Consider the following 22,266-nt stretch of genomic DNA (forward strand, 5'->3'; position numbering starts at 1 on the left):
CGCTCGGGCACAATTGGTTTTTATGAGGTAGTTCAAGTGGAAACAAAACAGCAACACAGTATGAAAAGCAACTGGCCAGAGTGGCTGCAGGCAGTTCTCTCAAGGGCTAATGCAGAGGGATTGCGTGAGCAGCAGCTAGGACTGGACTGTTGTGGGTGGCTGTTGGCTGTCTCCTGATTTCATTGAGGATCTGAAAGACAATTGAGTTTCTGTTTGATGACATGAACTTTAGCATGCTTTGGTCTGTTAGAGCCTAATTTGAGAGCTCCATAAATTGTGTTTAACAGATAAAAGGCAGTCATTTTCTGCTTTCTGGTGGGAGAAAACAGATCAAAACAAGAGAACTACTGAGGCCACTTCTCCTTCTGTATCCAAAAAGCTGACTTGAGAAAACAAAATCATCACTTAGAGTGGGAAAGCCCTCCAGGATCAAGATGGCTGAGCAGTGGCTAAGCCACAGTGTGTGTTAAATCTCCAAGGTGAGAAGTAGTGGAGGGTGTATCTGAGGTGCTGCTTAGCAATGAGCAGTCAAACGCATAGCAAGGTCACAGGTTTCCTCGAAGTTCCTCTTACAGTGTCCTTTACGTTACTGCCAGAGTAGACGTGTAAATTACCTGTAGCAGACAACCTAAAATCATTGGTACACAGACTTTGAGAGTAAGCAGACAGAAGCAGAAGGAGCTAATTGGGAAAATATGTCAAAAGAGAAGGACCAATGGGACAGACTCTCGTCAGGGTCCACTGAGGTGTGTGATGCTGAGGTGTCTCCATGCCTGGGAAGGGAGGTCTTTTTATTTTATGTAAATTTTAAAAATTTATATATGACAGCAGAATGCATTACAATTCTTATTACATATATAGAGCACAATTTTTTATATCTCTGGTTGTATACATAGTATATTCACACCAATTCGTGTCTTCATACCTGTACTTTGGGTAGTAGTGATCATCATATTCCACCATCATTAATTACCCCATGCCCCCTCCCTTCCCCTCCAACTCCTCTGACCTATCTAGAGTTTGTCTATTCCTCCCATGCTCCTGCTCCCTATCCCACTATGAACTCAGCCTCCTTATATCAAAGAAAACATTCAGCATTTGTTTTTTTGGGATTGGTTAACTTCACTTAGCATTATCTTCTCTAACTCCATCCATTTACCTGCAAATTCCATGATTTTATTCTCTTTTATCACTGAGTAATATTCCATTGTGTATATATGCCACATTTTTAATCCATTCATCTACTGAAGGGCATCTAGGTTGGTTCCATAGTTTAGCTATTGTGAATTGTGCTGCTATAAACATTGATGTGGCTGTGTCCCTATAGCATGCTGTTTTTAAGTCCTTTGGGTATAGACCCAGGAGAGGGACACTGGGTCAAATGGTGGTTCCATTCCTAATTTTCCAAGAAATCCCCATACTACTTTTCATATTGGTTGCACCAATTTGCAGTCCCACCAGCAGTGTATGAGTGTACCTTTTTCCCCACATCCTCGACAATACTTATTATTGTTCGTATGCATAATAGCTGCCATTCTGACTGGAGTGAGATGAAATCTTAGAGTGGTTTTGACTTGCATTTCTCTAATTGCTAGTGATGATGAATACTTTTTTCATGTATTTGTTGCTTGATTGTACATCATCTTCTGAGAAGTGTCTCTTCAGATCCTTGGCCCATTTATTGATTGTTTTTTTTTTTTTTTTTTTTTTTTTTTTTAGTGTTTAGCTTTTTGAGTTCTTTATATACCCTAGTGATTAGTGCTCTATCTGATGTGTGAGGGGTAAAGATTTGCTCCCAAGATGTAGGCTCTCTATTCACCTCACATATTGTTTCTTTTGCTGAGAAGAAACTTTTTAGTTGAGTCCATCCCATTAATTGATTTTTGATTTTAATTCTTATGCCACAGGAGTCTTTTTAAGGAAGTTGGGGCCTAATCCCACATATTGGAGATTAGGGCCTACTTTTTCTTCTAATAGATGCAGACAGAGACTCTGGTTTGATTCCTAGGTCCTTGATCCACTTTGAGTCGAGTTTTGTGCATGATGAGAGATAGGGGTTTAATTTCATTTTGTTGCAAATGGATTTCCAGTTTCCCAGCACTATTTGTTGAAGAGGCTAACTTTTCTCCAATGCATGTTTTTGGTACCTTTGTGTAATATAAGATAGTTGTAATTTTTGTGGGTTACTCTCTGTGTCCTCTATTCTGCACCATTGGTCTTCCAGTCGGTTTTGGTGCCAATAACATGCTTTTTTTTTTTTTTTTTTTTTTTTTTTTTTTTTTACTATTGCTCTGTAGTATAGTTTAAGGTCTGGTATAGTGACTTCACCTGCTTCACTCTAGGGAAGGGAGGTCTCTTTAGTAATGCAGATACACTGAGGTAACTTCTGGCCACTGTGCCCACATTTACATGGGATTAACTTGTAGATGAAACCCCTCCTGAATAGGGTGGCCACCATGACAGTTCTGGAGAGGATCAACTAGGGTCAAAAACTCCACCAACGTGAAGGAGGAACTGCACAAACAGTGGCAGCCGCTCCTGCTATGCAAGCCTGTGTCTTTTCTTGGTGTGTGGGCTGACCTAGTAACAGAATGTGTAAAGGTGAAGGAAGGTCACTTCTGAGGTTAGGTTACAAGATCATATTGTGTGTTTTAATGGGATCTAGGGCCTCACACATGCTAAGGAAATATTCTACCAGGGGCCCACACCTCCAATTCTCTCTTCAGTCTCTTGGGGGAAACTGCTTTTTTTGGAAAGGTGCAAGGGGCAGGAAACTGATGACTCCAGCAGAGGCTTGTCATCGGCCACCAGACTGCTTGAAAGAGGATTCCTTTTTTTTTAATATTTATTTTTTAGTTTTAGGTGGACACAATATTTTATTTTATTTCTATATGGTGCTGAGGATTGAACTCAGGGCCTCATGCATGCTAGGCAAGCATTCTGCCACTGAGCCACAACCACCAGCCCCTTAAAAAAGGATTTTTAAGCAAGCATACATCTTGATGTAGCCAGAGAGACAGAGAGTCAGAGACAGAGACATACTGAGTTATATGATCCAGGTGAACTGCACCTAGATTCCTGACCCACAGAAACTGCAAAAATAAGTTTATTGTTTGTTTTAAAGTACAAAGTTTGGGGTAAATTGTATCCAATAATAGATGACTAAGGACACTGATTATTACCCCAAATCTCTACATAAAGTCCCTGAAAATTTGAGTGCTGCAACCACAGAAAAGCTAGTAATCTCCAGAAACAGCATATTTCTTTTGGAACAGTGAGATTTATTTATTGTTTTCCTTTTAGCTGTGGCCACCAGAAAGCTCAGAACCAACGTTATGGCTCTATTTCAATTGTTTTGCGAGTCCCAATGTCCTGGTTATCCTTTTATTCTGACTTGCCTTTTTCTGTGTCCTGATTTTTTAGTTCATTTTTATATTTTTCTACATTATCTGAATTATGTTTAGCCTCCTGAAATTCAGCTTACAGAAAAGTAGAGCGTCATAAATAACTTTAAAAATACTTTTTAATTAAAGTAAATTAAAGTTTTGCACAGGTTGGACACAGGTGACTGCCGCGAGTGCCAGGGAAGATCGTGTCATTGAAGCATGACTATGGAGCTCCGGGCCAGGGTCAACTTTGATTGGGTCAGAAATATCAAGTGATAAGACGAAAAAGGCAAAAGGATGGCAATTGAGTGCCCGGGCCTGCAAAGTCACGCACAGAGGTGTCTGAAATTCATTCAGCGACGGCCCCTGAGGCCGGCGACTCACAGCCCCGCCGCGGGCCCTGCCCCCGCGCGCCGCGCCTCCCCGCGGCCCGGCCAGTCAGCGGTTGTGCGCACCGCCCCTCTCCGCTGGCCCCGCCCTCTGCCTTCGGCTCCGCCTTTCGCCACGCGCCGCTCCTTCGAGGTCTCGGCGGCCCGTGGCTACGCGCTCCGCCCCTCTGGCCGCGCCCTCCCGCCCCACCTCTTCTCTCCCCGCCTCTCTCCTATCTGCTGGCCCCGCCCTTCTCACTGGCCCCGCCCTCCACAGCGCGCCGTGCCTCCTGGGTCTCGGCGACCGGTGGTTGCGCGCTCCGCCCATCCGCTCGCGCCCGCCTTCTCCGTCCCGCCCCTTTCCCCGCTGGCTCCGCCCCTTTTCAGCCCGCCTTCCGCCGCGCGCCGCGCCTCCTGGGTCTCGGCAGCTTTCGGCAGTTGCGCATTCCGTCCGCCCGCCCGCGCCCGCCTTCTCCGTCCCGCCCCCTGTGGCCCCGCCCCCACCGCGCGCCACGCCGCCTGTATCTCAGAGGCCTGCTGGCGGTTGCGCGCTCTGCCCCTCCGCTCGCGCTCGCGCCCGCGCCCCGCCCGGCTCGCTCCTCTCGGGGCGGTTGGGCCGCGCGCCTGTGGGGGCGGGGCCCGGAGGCGGCTACCGAGCCAATGGGGCGCGGCGGCGGCGGCGGCGGTGGCGGCGGCGAAGGCGGCGGCGGCGGCGGCTGGGTCGGGCCCCGACGGGCGGCGGCGGTTGAGGAGGAGGCGGAGGGCGGCGGCGGCGGCGGGAAGATGGCGGCGCCCGTGCTGCTGAGGGTGTCGGTGCCGCGGTGGGAGCGGGTGGCCCGGTACGCCGTGTGCGCCGCCGGGATCCTGCTCTCCATCTACGCCTACCACGTGGAGCGGGCGAAGGAGCGCGACCCCGAGCACCGTGCCCTGTGCGACCTGGGGCCCTGGGTGAAGTGCTCCGCCGCGCTCGCCTCCAGGTAGCGCGGCGGCGGCGGCGGGGGCCGGGGCGGCGGGAGCGGGGCACGGGCGGCGGCGGGAGCGGGGCGCTGGCGGGGGCGGGCGGCCTGCGGGCTCCCGGCCGCCTGCGCAGGCCGAGCGGCCCGGGGCGTGGGCCGGGCCGGGCCGGGCCGGGGCAGGTGCCACCGCAGGCCGCGGGACGCGTGCGGCCGGTGACATTCGCCGACCGACGCGAGCGCGACCGGCCGGTGAGGGACGCCCTCACTGAGCGCGTTCGATTGCCGGACGTCTGCTCGCGGCGAGGCCGAGTGAGGTCCGGTGGAAGTTTGCGCTGGACCGGCGCTAGTGCCCCGCCGGGCTGCGGGCGGACCTGAAGGTTGCCGGCCCGAGCAGCGCGCACTCACAAAGACGAGGCACTTGCTGAACGGGTTTCCACACCGGGCGGTTTAGTTTTTTTTTTAAAAAAAAAACGTGATTGATTTGTCGGCTATATTTTGTTTTAATGCATTAAATTTTCCTAGGTAAGCTACTTTGAAAGACCGGGGACTTGCATTTTTAAGGTGCTGTTTTTTATAACGGGGTCTCAGCAAAAGTGAAAAGAATGATTTCATAACCATATCCCTAATATTTTGATGTTTGTAAACAGTAGTCACATTTGAGACATTACTTCCCCTCTTGTGGATCTGTAAATTGCTTGATAAACAGAAATGTATAGCTCCCTGGTTTATTTTGACTCACATATTGATAATTACAAACAAACTAGCATCTCCGAGTTTGCCTTGTTTCTGTTTGCAAACTTCAGGCTGCTGATGTTTCCCACTTGGCCTTTTTCATGGACCAGGTACTCTTTCATTTGCTCTTAAACCATATTCCTGTACCTGCTTGAATCCCTGGTTGAATCTTCCTGGTTGCATTAAACATTTTAAAAATGCATTTACAATGTAGTTTACAGTGCAAAATATATCATTGTGACAAAAAGCTCACATTTGTTGGTTATTTGAACCAACTTGAGCTTTATTAGTTACAGATACTCCTTGAGATCCACTAAATATATTTTATGCAGACATTTTGATGTTATTTTTACTTTTGGGAAGGGCTTTTAAACTTAAAAGTATCCCACCCAAAGTTAGTTGAATGAATAAATACATAATGAGAAGTCTGTGCAGCAGCATATTTGAAGTATTAAAGAAACAAATAATAACTTGATATTAGATAAATAGGAAATTTAAACAGAGTCAGTCATAAGTTTTAGGGGTTTTTTTGGGGGGTGGTACTGGTGTTTGAACCCATGAGGCACTTTATCATTAAGCTACATGCCCAGCCCTTTTTGTTATTTATATTTTTTATTTTGAGACAGGTTCTTGCTAAGTTGCCCAGGCTGGCCTTGAATTTGTAGTCCTTCTGCCTCAGCGTCTTGAGTCGCTGGGATTACAGGTGTGGGACACTGCTCCAGTTTTGGACCTTGGGGAACATTATGTAGTCTATAAAATTTTTAATAGACTTTTTATTATTTGGGCATGTAAAGAGTACTTTGTGTTTAAATTCTTAAAATTGACTTTTCTTTAAGAAGAAATGTTTTTTAACCATGTAGTAAGTATAAACTAAGAATTTTCATAAAATTATATCAAGTAATATCAACTAATATTAAAATATTTAGAAGTATTATTAGATTAAAATAACTGGATCTCTACTTTTAAAAGTGAATTTACTATGTCGTGAATGAAACTAGTATTTAATTATTAGCAATGTACATATTTTGAATTTGATTCTTGCCAAAAGATGGGTAAGAAATACTACTTGCTAATAATAGGAATAAATAGTTCACTTGCTGTTTATATGATAAAGTTATTCTGAAGAAATGTATCCAGTTTGATCAGCCTGTTTTGTAAACTGCTTTTAAAATCCATCTGTGTGTACATGTGAATATTTATTGCAGATTTGGAAATTAAAACAGCTAAAGTCTGATTAGGTAGACTTATTTTCTTTTGGAAGTGGATTGAGTAAGCATCATTAAACATTTTTATTTTGACAAGGTGAAAATGCCTTTCAATGTAAGTAGATTATTGAAGGCCTCAAGTTAGTTCAAATATTGATTGGCATATATCAGCAGTACAGAAAGATGTGACTGTTTTATGAGAAGGAAGTTTGAGTCCAGGTTTGAGTTAGTAGGATTAAAAGGTAAAGGATAAGAAAAGATTAACAGACGAAAAAGATTCTCAGGAGACTCTTCCTCTGGGATCCCGAGTTAACTTGTGATTTTGAATTACTTAAACTTACTTTATTCTTGTTTCTCAATTCTTAAATTTCCTTATTTGTTAAATAAGGTAGAGATTAATGAGACATTCTTGGGGAGTAGTATCTGTGTATAAAGGTCTTTAAAATTTTGAGAGGCATAATTACATAAGAGAATATTTCCAGATTTTGGATTTCAAAAGAAATTCAAAGTTGGGAGCTGCAACAGAACAGAATTGCAGTTTTTAAAATTCTATCAAGTACAGCCAATAAAGATAGCAATAGTAGCTGGGCATGGTGGGACACACTTGTAATCAATCCCAGCAACCAAGGAGCCTGAGGCAGGAGGATCTTAAGTTCAAAGCTAGCCTCAGCAAAAGCGAGGCGGTAAGCAACTCAGTGAGACCCCATCTCTAAAAAAATACAAAATAGGACTGGGAATGTGGCTCAAGTGGTAATACGCTTGCCTGACATGCACGGGGCGCTGGGTTCAATCCTCAGCACCACATAAAAATAAAATAAAATAAAGATGTTGTGTCCACCGAAAACTGAAAAATAAATATTAAAAAATTCTCTCTCTCTCTGAGTCTCCCTCTCTCTCTCCTTTCTCTCCTCTCTCTCCTCTCTCTCTCTCTTAAAAAAAATAATAATACAAAATAGGGCTGGGGATGTGACTCAGTGGTTGAGTGCCCCTGAGTGCAATTCTTAGTACCCGCCCCCCCCCCCAAAAAAAGATAGTAACAACTGACACCACTATCTATTGCCACATTTTATTTTTAAAGGATATTTTAACTCAGTTTGAAAGAACATAATTTCAGAATAAAAGATCTTTAAATTGAATAATTTAGCTTTATCAAAAACTTTATTGCCCCCTCCACCTTCAGTACTAGGGATTGAACCCTGGATGCTGTACCACTGAGCTACACCTCCCCATGGCTGGCCTTAAATTTGTGGTCCTCCTGCCTCACCTTCTCCAGTAGGGATTACTGGTGTGTGCCACTGTGCACACTGTTTTATTTTTTTTCACTTTTACATAAATTGGTGAAAACTCTGCTATAAACCTGAACGAGCCTGTCAACCAAATTAAGTAAGCACTTCTTGATTCTCTTAGTTTGGTGCTTCAAACTCAAATCCAAAGGATCTGGGTGGGCTCCTTGTTCTAACACTGCTTAGACTTGTGGCCTAGAGCCAGTTATGTTCATGGAACCTCTGTTGATTCTTAGGTTAAGTAGGGATATCAGAACCTATTTTGCCAGATTAAGGTTGTGGCTCAGAGGTACAGTGCTTGCCTAGCATGCTGTGAGGCACTGGAAACCACCAGTTTGGAAATCGGGTTTCCAAACTGGTGGTTTCCACATAAAATAAAATAAAGATATTGTGCCCACATATAATTAAAACATAAATGTTTTTTTGAAAACCTATTTTGCCAGATCAATGTTAGGTTAAAAATGAACTAAAAGTATATACTCAGTTATACCTGTTATTGATGGGAGATGTTCTGTTTTTTGCAGTGTCAGATCATGCATGTGTTTAAAATGAGTTTCTTGTTTTAGGTTAGTCATTTGTGTATTTAAGCATTAATTGTTTTAGTTTAATTTATTGCTTACTCCCTGTCAAAGCATCAAGATGTAAAGCATTTAAAACAATTTCAGCCCAAGCTCAATGTCATACACTTGTAGTCCCACCTACTCAAGAGTCTGAGGCAGGAGGATTGCAAGTTTGAGACCAGCCTGGGCAATGTAAGTCCCTAAGCAACTTAGTGACCCTGTTTCAAAATAAAAAGGGTGGAGCATAACCCAGTGGTAGAGCCCCCCAGGATTCAATCCAGTACCACAAAAAAACAAAACAAACAAAAAAAAGAAAGTTTCAGAAGTAGTGCAAGAAAAACAAAATAATATGCAGAATACTCTTTGTAGGTATTTCCTATAAGTTGCATTAGATTCCCTAGAAGGATTTCTATGTAAAATAGTACAGATAATCTTGAAAGATTAATAGACTTAACAATTCACAAAACATTTCCTTGTTTTACAAAATGTTGTACTTGTACCTGTTCCATAGCTAATAAATAAATAAAAACCCACCACCTATTCACAACTCATTCCCCATTGAAATGATGCAGTTTTATAATCTGTGGATTTTTATTGCTGCTTTTTGTTCGACAGATTCAGAGGTCCTGGCTTGCCCAGGGTAACAGAGGAAGTAGAAGGTTAAGATTGGAAATCTGGTTTCCAAACTGGTGGTTTCCAGAGAACTAGCTTGGATCCCTGATCTATCCCTTGTGTGATTATCATGCAGGCCTGTGTTTGCTCTTTGAGATTTGAAGGATGGCTTAGCAGGTATAGTGAAGTCTCCTTTCCCCCCATCCCAGAAGTGTGCTCCTCCCTGTAACTCAGGGGGCTGCAGAACTTTACAGAGCCACTTTATTACTTTCAGAATAGAAACAACCATATTGTTACCATTATTTTTTTAAATATGAAGGTGTTATCATAATTCTGACCTCTATCTTCCTTTCTTTCTTTTTTTTGGGGGTGGGGTGGGGTAGTCTACCACTGAGCTTCACCCTTAGCCCTTTTATTTATTATTTTGAAACAGTCTCACTAAATTGCTGAGACTGATCTGAAACTTGGAAACCTCTTGCCTCAGCCTCCCAAGTTACTGGAATTACAGGTGTGCACCACCATAGCCCTATTTGTATCCTGCTTTCTTAGCATTCTATCACCACCATACTTTTAAATGCTTGTAATCATATTTAGTGAAATGTTTATGAATGCTAGTGTGAGAAAGAAAATTTGTTTTAATAGTTTTGACTAACATGAATTAAATATAGATTGTTGTATTACAACTATTTTCTGGTACAGAAATTTCAGAAGTAGTATAAACTAACAGAGCATGAGAAATAGAAAGAATCACAAAGAAGTAATTCTGAAAGACCATAAAGTAGAGATTAATGTTTACAGGTAGAGCTTACTATATGCTAGGCAGTACTCTAAATACTTCACATATATTCTTAGAACAGTCCTATGAGGTAGGTTAGTTTCATTGCCATTTTATAGATGAGAAAACTGAGGCACATAGCGTGTGCATGACACTTGATCTAGACAGTGCAGTGGCAGGGGCCTACTTCTAACTCAGACTACCTGGCTCAAGAGTCCAAGAGCACTTTATCACTTCAAGTTTACTACTTCCAAGTTCCTTAGAGATCAAATATTGATAAGTTACACCCATATCAGCCAAATGAAAAAATATTGTACAAACAATAGTGCCGTTTTTTTAAATATAAAAACATATGACAGGGCTGTAGCTCAGTGGTAGAGTGCTTGCCTAGCAAATGTGAGGCACTGGGTTTGATTCTCAGCACAACAAAAATATATAAATACAAATAAAAGGTAGTGTGTCCATCTACAACTAAAAAAAAAAAAAAAGGTAGGACAGAAATTCCTAGAGTTTGTATTAGAGCTCTTATCTGTTCAGAGCAATCTTTTTGGAAAAGCCAGAACATAACTATAAAGATGTGGTATTGAACAAGTAAGCTGCTGGAGTGTTTGCTATCTAAGCCAAAACCCGTGAAGACCAGACATTTGTTATACCCTGTTAGTTAACAGATCTGCAGTGGGTAAGCTAGAAAAAAGACTATCCGGGTTAGCTGGAAGGAAGATAAAGTGAATCTAGGTAGTGGGAGGGAAGAAAGCTAAATCTATAGTGGTTGGATAGCCCTTTCTGAGGGAGGTGTTGTCTGTGGATCTGCTGCACTTGAAGACAGGAAAATTGGCCTGGGTTGTGGTGCTGGCTAAATCACCAGGCAGAACTAGGAACTTTAGAGAGATTGATTATTTCCTGGATGATTAGAAAGAACTGCAGGGAACAGCACAAAGAAAGGAATGAAAGTTTTCTACCAATTGGCAATAAGGAGAGTGGCAAGTGGTCATAGTGAATGTAATATAGACCTCCACCCGAGTTGGGGAAGGGCTGGCATCTGGAGCGTGGTCAGAAAAATGCAAAACCAGGCATTCTTTTATACCCTGTCTTTGTTTTTTTTTTTTTTTTAAAGAGAGAGAGAAGGGGAGAGAGAGAGAATTTTTTTAATATTTATTTTTTAGATTTCGGCGGATACAACATCTTTGTATATGGTGCTGAGGATCAAACCCGGGCCGCACCCATGCCAGGCGAGCGCGCTACCGCTTGAGCCACATCCCCAGCCCTATACCCTGTTCTTGTAAACAAAGATAAAAGAAGCACTGAGTCTTGGGTTTTCTTCTACCAAGTATTTGAGCTAGATTGTACTAGACCTGTATTAGATGACCAGTTTTCAGGATTTCTTCCTCAGAATGCTTGTTCTGTGTCAATGGACAGGGATTTCATAACATTTGACTCATATTTTAATATATTATTCTTTAAAATATTATAAACACTTATTGCTGGGTGTGGTGGTATATACCTATACTCCTAGCTTCAGGAGGCTGAGATAGAGGATTGCGATTTCAAAGCTAGCCTCTGCAAAAGTGAGGCGCTAAGCAACTCAGTGAGACCCTGTCTCTAAATAAAATACAAAAAAGGGCTGGGGATGTGGCTCAGTGGTTGAAAGCCCCTGAGTTCAATCTCTGGTACCAAAAAATAAAAATATACTGGAAACACTTTTGTGTTTTACAATTTCAAGGCCCAATGCTATCGTCTTCTGCCTCTGACACTGGACAGGTTAGTCTCTGCTCACTTTTCTTATTTGTAAGTAGGTTTAGTGTGACATTTGCATTGTAGAATTATTTAAAACTGAGCAACAGGTGTACAAGCATTTGGCACCAAAGCATTCAACAAACACTCTTATTAAAAAGTGTGTAAACGTGGACTGGGGATATAGCTCAGTTGGTAGTGTGCTTGCATCACATGCACAAGGCCCTGGGTTCAATCCCAGTAACCCCCCCCCCCCCACACACACACCAAAAAAAAAAAAAAGCATGTAAACATCTTGGTTCTTTTTTTTTTTTTTTTTCAATTAAAAGTATTCATAGTTATGGATGGACCTGATGCCTTTATTTTACTGTTTTATTTTTATGTGGTGCTGAGGATTGAACCCAGTGCCTCACATGTGCTAGGCAAGTGTTCTGACCCTAACCCTAATCCCTTGGTTCTCTTTTAAAGTTAATTCTTGGACAAGTCTCATTTTTAATAAGCTTTGTACTATGATTTTTTTTAAAAATAAAGCCTTTATTGTTTTCTATTTTGTTAAAGAAAAAAATTATAATAAGGGCAATTCCTACTGTGTGTCACCAGATTATATTAATTTACTGTCAGCAGTACCTTTGCAAGTTTATAGTTTGTTATTTAAATATTTTAGGGGAGTGATAATGGTTTTTAAATTATTGCTTGTTTTTATTTTAGTTAACATTTCAATATTAATCACCTGTGTTTCAAGGAAAATCTAAATTAGTAGTTATTCTTCATGGTTTAATTTGTGAAGTTTTCTTAGCAGTAGGTAATGTGTGGATAACCATGCATGTCTCTGAGTATTTGGGTGTGTGATTTTTATGGTGCTAGAAATTGAGAAATCAGATGATTTTATGATGGCATTCTGGTGAAGGGACTCCAGGAATATCACTCCAATCCATAGCCATTATTTTCAAATCTGTTGGGAGAGAATTTTAGTAAACATGTGTACTGATGAATGGAAAGTGAAAATACTTTATATTTTATTTATTTTTGTTGTGGTGCTGGGTTTTAAACTTGAATCCTAGAACACCATGAATTAAGCCCGCTCTGTCTCCCCACTTCTCAAACATTACTAGATCTTCCTCATGTGATCTGAGCAGAGCCTGATTTAACTCATTCCTATCAGTTGCTCTGGGTCATGTAACCAGAGAGAGTCCTTTTGCCTTGGTTGACTGCTGATCTGGCCTTGGCCACCTGCCCTGGGCATTTTTTGCCCAAGTAGTTCTGGCCCTGGCTGTCCCCTGAAGAAGAGAAGGCGGGGCTGCAGTGGGGTCGCTGAACCTTCCCGTACTGCCTCTGTCACAAGAAGCTAACCTTGTAGTGGTGACTGCCCAGTTGCACAGACACAGCCAGTGCTGTCACATTGTCCTCTTATTCCGGAGAGTGGAAAGAGCAAAAGGGGCCCTGATCATTCTTCTCAAAAGACCCACACCTAAACTTAGAGCCATTCTCAGAAACCCTGGTTTTCTCTTGGGTGGTTGCTGGTCTTCACCAGCAAAGAGGTGGAGTAGGAACTGGCTTGCTGAGTGTCACATGTGATATGTACCCTCCTAGGTTCACATCAGCATCCCCCCAGTGGCTTGTTTCTCCTGAGATGTGCTTTTCTCCTGCTTAATGGTTCATGATGTGCTCTTTGATTTTCCTCCTACCAGTTGGTTCCTTCCCTTCTCTTTTTGCTGGCTTATGTCTGTACCTGGCCATTACTGTTAATGTTTCACAGATCAGCTCTCGTCCCTCCTGTCACTTTCTTTTCTCTTTAACAATCACATCCCTGCTCACAGCTTCACATATGTGTGAATCCAACATTTTTGTCTTTTACCAACCTCTTCTTTAAGCACTTGATCTGCTTATCTAATTGCCTAAATTGCTTACTGGACATTTCTATTTGGCCATTTCAGAAGTACTTCAAATTCAACATGTCCAAGATTACATTCATATTCTTCCTCTGAAAGTGCTGTTTGCTATCAGTGAAAGGCGTCACCACCCAAGCATTGTGCAAATCAGAAACGGTGGCTTGTCTGTGCCTCCCCTCCCCATCCACTCACCACATCCAATAGATTGTTTTCAACCTTTTGAAATTTGGAAGCATAACATTCTAATGGTCACTTTTCTAGTTTTCTCATTCTCACCAGGATTGCATGCAAGCTTGAAAGCTTAGTTTTGTCTGTTATTTGAACTTGGTATTAATGGAAAGTTTTAGTTTTACTTGGCTGCTTTCACTGAGTATTGTTTTGTGAGACTCATCCATGTTTTATAGAGCTATAGTTTGTCCATTCATTAATCATTGCTGAATATACTTTTGAATATACTTCAGTTGACTAAATTGTTTTCTTTTGGGTAGGCTCTTAAGTTATTCCCAGTTTGCAGCAATTGTGAATATTAATTTTTTTAATGTTTTTAGTTGTAGATGGATATAATAACTATTTTATTTTTGTATGTGCCTCACATGTGCCAGGCAAGCGCTGTACCACTGAGCCACAATCCCAGCCCAACATTTTATTTATCTTCAATTTCAGTCGGTACTGTCAGACTGTTTTCCAGAGTGGTCACTTTGGCTTAGATTCCAACTTGTATATGAGAATTCCTGTGTATCCGCCTCTTTGCCAAACCTGGGAACTGTCAGTCTGTTAAATTCTACTTATGTTTATTTGTCATTTATTTATTTTGCAATATTGGGGATTGAATCTAGGTCCTTGTGCATGCTAAGGAACTGAATCTACACACCACCCCTAATCTATTAAATTTCAAATTGACCATTGTGATTTATATGTTATGGGTTTTTGAATGTAACTGAGGAATAAGCTGCTAGGACATTCTGCAAATCTTTTATGTATGTACTCATTCCTATTAGTTCTATGTCTAGGAGTGGATTTCTAGGTCACAGAGTAGATGAGTGTCTATTAAAGTCTTTCCCAAAGTGGTTGTACTATTTAATACTTCTCTTTGGTTTTAATTTGTTTTACCCTGGTTACTGATGAGATTGAGCAGCCCCTCCGTGGTTTTTGGCCATTTAGATATCGTCTCTTTTAAGAGCTCATTAACACCTTTTGCCTGTTTTTCTGTTAGGTGCTCCGTCAGTGTCTTATGTTTGTAGGATAGATGGCTATCTATAGATATAAATAATATGTATACACACATGTATACACATATCTAACACACACACCCTGTATCTGTGTCACAGATACTTTTTTTTTTTGCATTATTGGAGATGGAACCCAGGGCTTTACACATGCTAGGTAAGTGCTCCACCACTGAACTACATCCTTAGCCCATTTTATTTGTTTGTTTGTTGAAGACAGTGTTTCACCAAGTTGCCAAGGCCGGCCTCAGTCTTCTAAGTAGCTGGGATTACAGGAGTGCACCACCTTATTCAGGTTCTATGTATTTTTTACTCTCGTGTTTTACCTTGCCACTGCCCCCGCCTTCTAGCTCTCTCTATTTTGATGGGGTGCTAGGGATTGGGTGCTTTACCATGAGCCACATCCATATTCCCAGCCCTTTTTATTTTTCATTATGAGACATGGTCTCACTAGGTTACCAAGGAATTTACTAAGTTGCGGAGGCTGGCCTTGAGCTTGAGATACTCCTGCCTCAGCCTCCTAAATTACTGGAATTACAGGCATATACTTCTACATCCAGCTGCCTTTTTATTCTCTTAAATGTACCTTTTGGTTAACAGAAATCTTTATTAATTTTAATGTAGTTAAATGTGTTAATGTTTTCCTTTGAAATTAGAGATTTTTGTATCCTGGTATGAAGAAGATATCCTATCTTTTATTGTTTTGTCTTTCACATTTACATCAACAGTTTACATAGATGTTTTTAAGTAGTGTGAGATACGGGTCAGTTATTTTTCCTGTATGACTACCTGAGTATTATTGTTATTGCCGTACAGTTTATTGGAAAGAAACATCAGTGAATGTACAGGAATTTGGGCTCTCTTGTTTTGTTCTTTTCTTTGTTCATGGGCCTCCTCTGTCTCATTTTCTTAAATACTCTATTTTAAGAATTCTCAAAGAGTGGTCTGGGTACCATATAGTGTTCCTGAGACCGTTTCCGTGGGTTTGCCAGGTCAGAGCTCTTTCTGTAGTAAGATGAAGCTGTCATGTGCCATTGGTTAGGGCTTTCCAGAGGTGTATGGCCTGTGACGCAGCAGCAGATCTGACAGATCTGAGAATCCAGCTGCTTTCTGTTAAGCCAGACAGAGACTTAAAGAGTGTACCCTTCTCAGTTCTTTTGTCTTCGAAAACAATTGTTTTTCATAAAATGGTATATAAGTGTGTCATGGATTTCTTGTTATTTTTAAAGGAAACAGTAAGTATTTAAAACTTTTCTGTTTTAATTTCTCATGTGATAAGTACAATAGAGATAATTCATATAAACTGAAGCTATTTAAAGTCTCAATAATCTGTAGAGAGGTAAGATGGAAAAGTTTTGAGAATCACTGTTCCAGTTTCACAGGTCTTAGTATCAGTGGCTGCCAAGCCAAGGCTGGGCTCCCTGCTGCCTTTCTACATACTGGGCCCTGTGGGCTTGTGAGCTGTACAGTGTGCCTGAGGGGGTTTCAGGGGAAGCTGTGGAGTGGGGAAGTTTTGGGTAGCTGAAGTCTTCACTCCATTGAGTCTTCCAGTTCATGGACGTGACTTTCCCATGTAATTTGGCCTTTAAGGGTTTTTTGTTTGTTTGTTTTTAATGCTAATATATAGGAATTTTTGAAAAAATAAGTCATCTTTGAAATGAACTTGAGAACTAACAAAATTAAAGGTATCTCTGAAAAATATTGTAAAACTTTGCAGAAGGACATAAAAGAATAAATACTAAGGCATAACTTACTCTTCAATAGGATAGCTCTCACATTGAAAAGATGTCAGTATCCTCTAAATTAAGATGCATGTTAAAATTGGTGACATCTCTGTCACTTCTTGATCACACAGTAATGAAGTTTTAGGAACATTGTAATCAATTTATTTTACTTATTTTCCTTTTATTTTAAGCACAACTCATGTCATCTTAAAAAAATGTTTTTAGGGGCTGGGGATGTGGCTCAAGCTGTAGCGCGCTCGCCTGGCATGTGTGCGGCCCGGGTTCGATGCTCAGCACCACATACAAACAAAGATGTTGTGTCCACCAAAAGCTAAAAAAATATATATATATATATATATATATATATTAAAATATTTTTTAAAAAAGTTTTTAATCTAATAGAGTTCTTTTACTTTTTAATTTTTTTTATGGTTTTTTGGTAAGTGCTGGGGATTGAACCCAGGCCCTTGTGCATGCAAGGCAAGCACTCTACCAACTGAGCTATATCCCCAGCCCAATAGAGCTCTTTTCAACTGGAGTAAGATAATTGTGCATCTTATCTTGAAGGTTTAAAACTCAGTGATAATAATCTATAAATTCTATATAATCTCAAATAATATTTCAGTAGTCTTTTCAAAACTCAATACTAAGCCAGGTGTGATGGCACATACCTGTAATTGTAGTGGCTCTGGAGACTGAAACAGGAGAATTTTAAGTTCAAGACCAGCCTTAGCTACTTAGCAAGACTTTGTCTCAAAATTTAAAAAAATTAAAATGTCTGGGGGTGTGACTTGGGACTAGAGTGCCCTTGGTTTAAATTCCCCAGTATGGGTAGAGGAACTCCTTTATTCTAAAATTTATATGAAAAAAAAAAGTGAAATTTTGTGTGAAAATCATGAAGACCAGTGTTCAAGAAGAGAGAATCAGTGCTATCTAACACACAAGAGTCTGTTGAAGTAAATTAAGTCTGTGAAATAATTAAGACCATCAGAGTAGAGAGACCATCATTAGTACAGACTTGAGATTACGGAAGTAGCCTCACCTGCAGAAAGGATTTATGTGATAAAGATGAAAACACTGAATTTTTAGTAAATAATATAGGGTTATCTTAATAGCCATCTGGGAAAACAGTGAAAGCTTGCCTGCTGTCTCTCTCTTTATTCTTTACTAAAGAATCTTTATTGAGCCAAGTGCAGTGGTGCACACCTGTAATCCTAGCAGCTGCTATAATCCCAGCAGCTTGGGAGGCTGCAGCAGGAGGATTGCAAGTTCAAAGCCAGCCTCAGCAATTTAGTGAGACCCTGTCTTTAAATGAAATATAAAAAGGGCTGGGGATGTTGCTCTGGGTTAAGTGTCCCTGAGTTCAATCTCTGGTACCAAAAAAAAAAAAAAAAAAAAAAGATAGTATATGCATTTTCAGGGATAAACTTAGTAAATTTTGGGTCTTAAAAATACAACTCAATAAATTTTTATATATGAATCCTCAAAAGTAGCCACCATTCAGATCAAAATATGGATTATCTCCATCACCTCAAATTTCCCCGTACACATTTCTCCCATTCAGTACTACCTCTTCCAAAAATAGCCACATTTTTAAATTTTTTTCAGTTGTAGATGGGCACAATGCCTTTGTTTTATTTTTATGTGGTACTAAGGATCGAACCCAGTGCCTTACACATACCAGGTATGGGCTCTACCACTGAGCTATAGCCCCAACCCTAGGTAGCCACTTTTCTGACCTCTATTAATGTGTGAGTTTTGCCTGCTTTTGATCTTCAAATAAAGTGAATCATATAGTAGGTCCTCTTATGTCTAGCTTCTTTTTAAAAACTGAGAATGGGGTTGTAGCTTAGTGGTAGAGTGCTTTCCTAGCACGTGTGAGGCACTGGGTTCAATTCTTAGCACCACATATAAATACATAAAAAATAAAGGTGCATCATAATTATAATTTCCATGTACCTTTCAACATTCTTTATATTTTTGTTGCACATTGTAGGTCTTTTCTATTTTGGAGTGTTATGTTTTGTCAATATGCCATATTTATACCATTATTGATGGAAATTTTGGTGGATTTCCATTTTTTTTGGCTAATATGACTAAATCTGCTAAGAACATTCTTGTACATGATCAGTGGACATAAGAACTCATTTTTTGTTGAAATTGAGTGGAACTGCTGATCATAGGATATATGTAAGTTTATTTTTAGGATATATTGCCAAACATTTTTCTAGAGTGATTATACCAGCTTTCACTACAATCAGCAATGTATGAGAATCTCTCTTGCTCTGTTTTACAAGACCCCTGAAGATATAAGGAAAAGAATGATGATTTGTATTAAAAAAAAAAAAAAGGGCAACTATGTGTAGCAAAACCTAGTATAAGCCCAGTTGGAACTCTGTATTATAAAGTGGGAAAAATAATTGCCAGGCATCATGTTCAAAGAACTGATTTTCTTTAAAAAAAAAAAAAAAAAAAAAAAAAAGGAGCCCTTGATTATGGGAAAGACCAACAACTCAATAGAGAGTGAGCACAGGACATTCAATAGCAGTTCAAACAAGAGTCAAGTAGCTCCTAAATACGGGATCCTCAATTTCATTCACAAGAGAAAAGCAAATTGAAACAAGTGAAAGCATTTTTAATGTATCATATTGGCAAAGGTCAACAAATTTGATGAACTGTTGGATGAACTGTAGGGAAAGAGCTACTTCCATATATTAATGGTAGAATTTTAAACTTTATGGAAATCACTTTCATAATATTCACTAAAATTAATGCACATACCTCAAGGGCAGTTTGGATAAATTGTCATGTATGTACACATTAGGATATTATAAAGCAACAAAAAGGAACTACAGTTTGCTAGTATGTATGACTCACAAATATAACATTGTGTGAAAGAGCCAGACACAAAAATATAAGTTCAAAAACAGACAAAATTACTGTATGGTATTAGAAGGGGGGTTGTGTCACACTTGAGGAACTCTGGATAGGGATACAAGAGGGACTTTAGGAACTTATAGTCTGTTTCTTTGTATGAATCCTGGTTCTCAAGTATGTGTACATTAGGAAAGTTCATCAAGCTGCAGTTAGGATTTGTAAACTTTTCTGATTGTATTCTATTTGTTCATCCCTTGGTGTCCAAGACCCCTGTGGATACCAGAGTCTGCAAGTATTCCAAGTCCTTCATCCTCATCTAAAATGGCCCAGTATTTGCATGTAACCTATGCACATACTCCTGTATACTTTAAATCATCTCTGGATTACTTATAATACGTAATATAATGTGAATACTGTGTAAATAGTTGTACTGCATTGTTTTGGGAATAATGGTCTATACATGTTCAGTGAAGACAGTTTATTTTCTGAGTATTTTCGATCCATGTTTTAATCTTCAGGTAGAGAACTCAGGTACAGAGGACTGACTTCAATTTAAAAAAATTATATAAAAATAGTGTGTGTGGAGACTGGAGTTGTGGCTTAGTGGTAGAGCACTTGCCTGGCATGTGTGAGGCCCTGGGTTTGATCCTCAGCACTGCATGTAAATAAATAAGATAAAAGATCCATTAAAAAAAATAGTGTGCATGTATATACAGTAACACAGAGAATGCATATACCCTTTGTTTTAGTAATTCCCATCTAGGCATATAACATACATATGTACACTTAGCAGGGGTTAAGGGGTTAAATAATATGAAGACATTTAGTGCTGTGTTAGTTTGGACAAACCCTAATTACCCATCAGTAGAGAGCTATTAAAATAATAACATAATCATATATTGAATTAGCAACTTTTAAAATTAAGGCAATTCTGTGGGAACTAATTTGGGAAAGATACATTAAAGGAAAAGACCAAAGGGCGTGAGTAATATAGCTGTTGAGTTGCTGTTTGTGTATGGGTTGTCTTATTTAAAGACATGCATACATAGGTATATGTAAATAGAATACCTTTGGAAGGGTGGGAGAACATATTAATACCAGTTCTCTGATGAGTGAAACTGAGTGTTTGGAGGGCAGAATTGGAAGATGCTCTTTCTGTATTTTGTGACGTTAAGACTTGAAAAAAATTTTAATTGTGGCAAAGTACATATATCATAAAATTCATTGTCTTAAACATTTCTCTGTGTACAGTTCGTAGTGTTGAGCTGATTGCATTATTGTGCACCTACTCTCCAGAACCCTTCATACCCAGTACAGGGATCTCTCTCCCTCTCTCTACAGCACTCGGAATTTGACTGCTGTGCATACCTCTCAGAGGGAGAGTCACTCATGATTGTCTTTTTGTGACTGGTTTATTTAGCACAATGTCCTCAGGGTTCATCCTTTGCTATTTTGTAACTTTTGAATTCTGTATTTGTTTGTTACTTATTTTAAGAGATCATTAAGCTATTTCCTTTTCATTCAGAGCTGGTTATTAGCATGGTAAAGAGGTAGTGGCATGTGCCTTTATTTAGCTTAAACAATTTCAAATGCCAGTTTGGGCAGCAAACAACTTTATTGCCAAAGTGCCATTTGAATTTTTGCTTTACTATATGTTTCTCCTTTTTTTCATTGATAGATGGCAACCAAATTTGTGTGCTCAAGTCCTCAGCCTCTTGACCCTAATGAATAATTTTTCTCTTTGGACTTATCATCCAAATTTGGTTCTTACCTCTTTACCCCAGGCATAATCTGGTTCTGTGCCAAGGGCATTGCTTCCTCTTTGCAGATTTCTCCTGCATCTCTGACCTGGGAAAAAGTGTTTTTTCATTTTACTAGCTCTTTTCTTTTTCCTGTAATTGTTAGTACATATTATTTATACAGAATAATGAGATTCAGTGACAATTTCACACATGCATGTAATGTGCTTTGATCTTATCTACCCTCCCTCTCCTTTCTCTTATCCCCTTTCCCTTCCCTAATAGTCCACCTTCTAGTTTTTACCATGTGCACATGTGAGAGAAAATGTGATTTCTGAACCCTACTTGCTTAACATGATCTCCAGTTCACCCATTTTCCCCCCATGACATGATTTTGTTCTTTATGGCAGAATAACATTCCAGTGTGTGTATAGACCACGTTTTCTTTATCTGTTCATCCAGTGATGGGCATCTGGGCTGGTTCCATATCTTGGCTCTTGTGGTAGTGCCTCCATGAGCATAGGCATGTGGTATCTCCAGTACGCCACCTTTAATTCTTTCAGATGTACACCGAAGAGTGGGATAGCTGGATTAAATGGTAGCTCTAGTCTTAGTTTCTTGAGGAAACGCCATAGTATTTTCTGTGGTGGCTGTGCTAGTTTACCTTCCCAGTACAGTGTATAAGGGTTCCTTGTCCCTCACACCCTTGTTATTTTTTGTTTTCTTGATAGTAGCCATTCTGGGTGAGATGGAATCTCAGTGTGGTTTTGATTTTCCATGTGCTAGATTTTCCATGCTGCTCTGAGATCATTGTTCTAGAGCCCACTGCAGTAATACTGTTTCCTGATAATTGAAATTCATTTTTTTCAGTAGGATTCTGACTGGTTGTGGGATCAGAGGAGCAAATCGAAATGACCAAAGTTTATGGAAGGATTCTGCAAGTTGTTTAGGACAGAGGGGGACAGGCAGGCTCTAGGGTAGAAGATGTGTGACTCATTTTCAAAAAACCAGTTTGAGGTGATAGCCTACAAAAACAGCTGGAGCTGAGAGCTGGAAACAGAAACTTAAAAAATAGCTTCCCATTATAAACTGTGTGTATGTTGAGAATATGGAAAAGTATAAAGAAGAAAACTGTTTACAAAACAGATTATCATAACATTGTCACTGATTAACTTTTGGTTATTTTTCTGGTTGTATATTTGT

The 22,266-nt window shown here is 40.1% G+C and overlaps 1 protein-coding gene across 2 annotated transcripts in view; it reads left to right on the top strand.

Annotated features, from left to right (window-relative positions):
* The first annotated feature begins 4,462 nt into the window (after window positions 1-4,462).
* Vkorc1l1 (vitamin K epoxide reductase complex subunit 1L1) overlaps window positions 4,463-22,266 on the top strand; it is a 57,007-nt gene continuing 39,203 nt past the window's right edge. The window contains exon 1 of one of the 2 annotated variants that reach the window (XM_076840131.2): window positions 4,463-4,731. In XM_076840131.2, coding sequence (XP_076696246.1) covers window positions 4,538-4,731 — 194 coding nt within the window. In that variant the 5' untranslated portion in view covers window positions 4,463-4,537. The remainder of the gene's footprint in view (window positions 4,732-22,266) is intronic. The other variant, XM_076840130.2, reaches the window with a different exon arrangement.

This window comes from Callospermophilus lateralis, chromosome 19, assembly GCF_048772815.1.
Source record: "Callospermophilus lateralis isolate mCalLat2 chromosome 19, mCalLat2.hap1, whole genome shotgun sequence".
Taxonomy (NCBI): Eukaryota; Metazoa; Chordata; class Mammalia; order Rodentia; family Sciuridae; genus Callospermophilus; species Callospermophilus lateralis.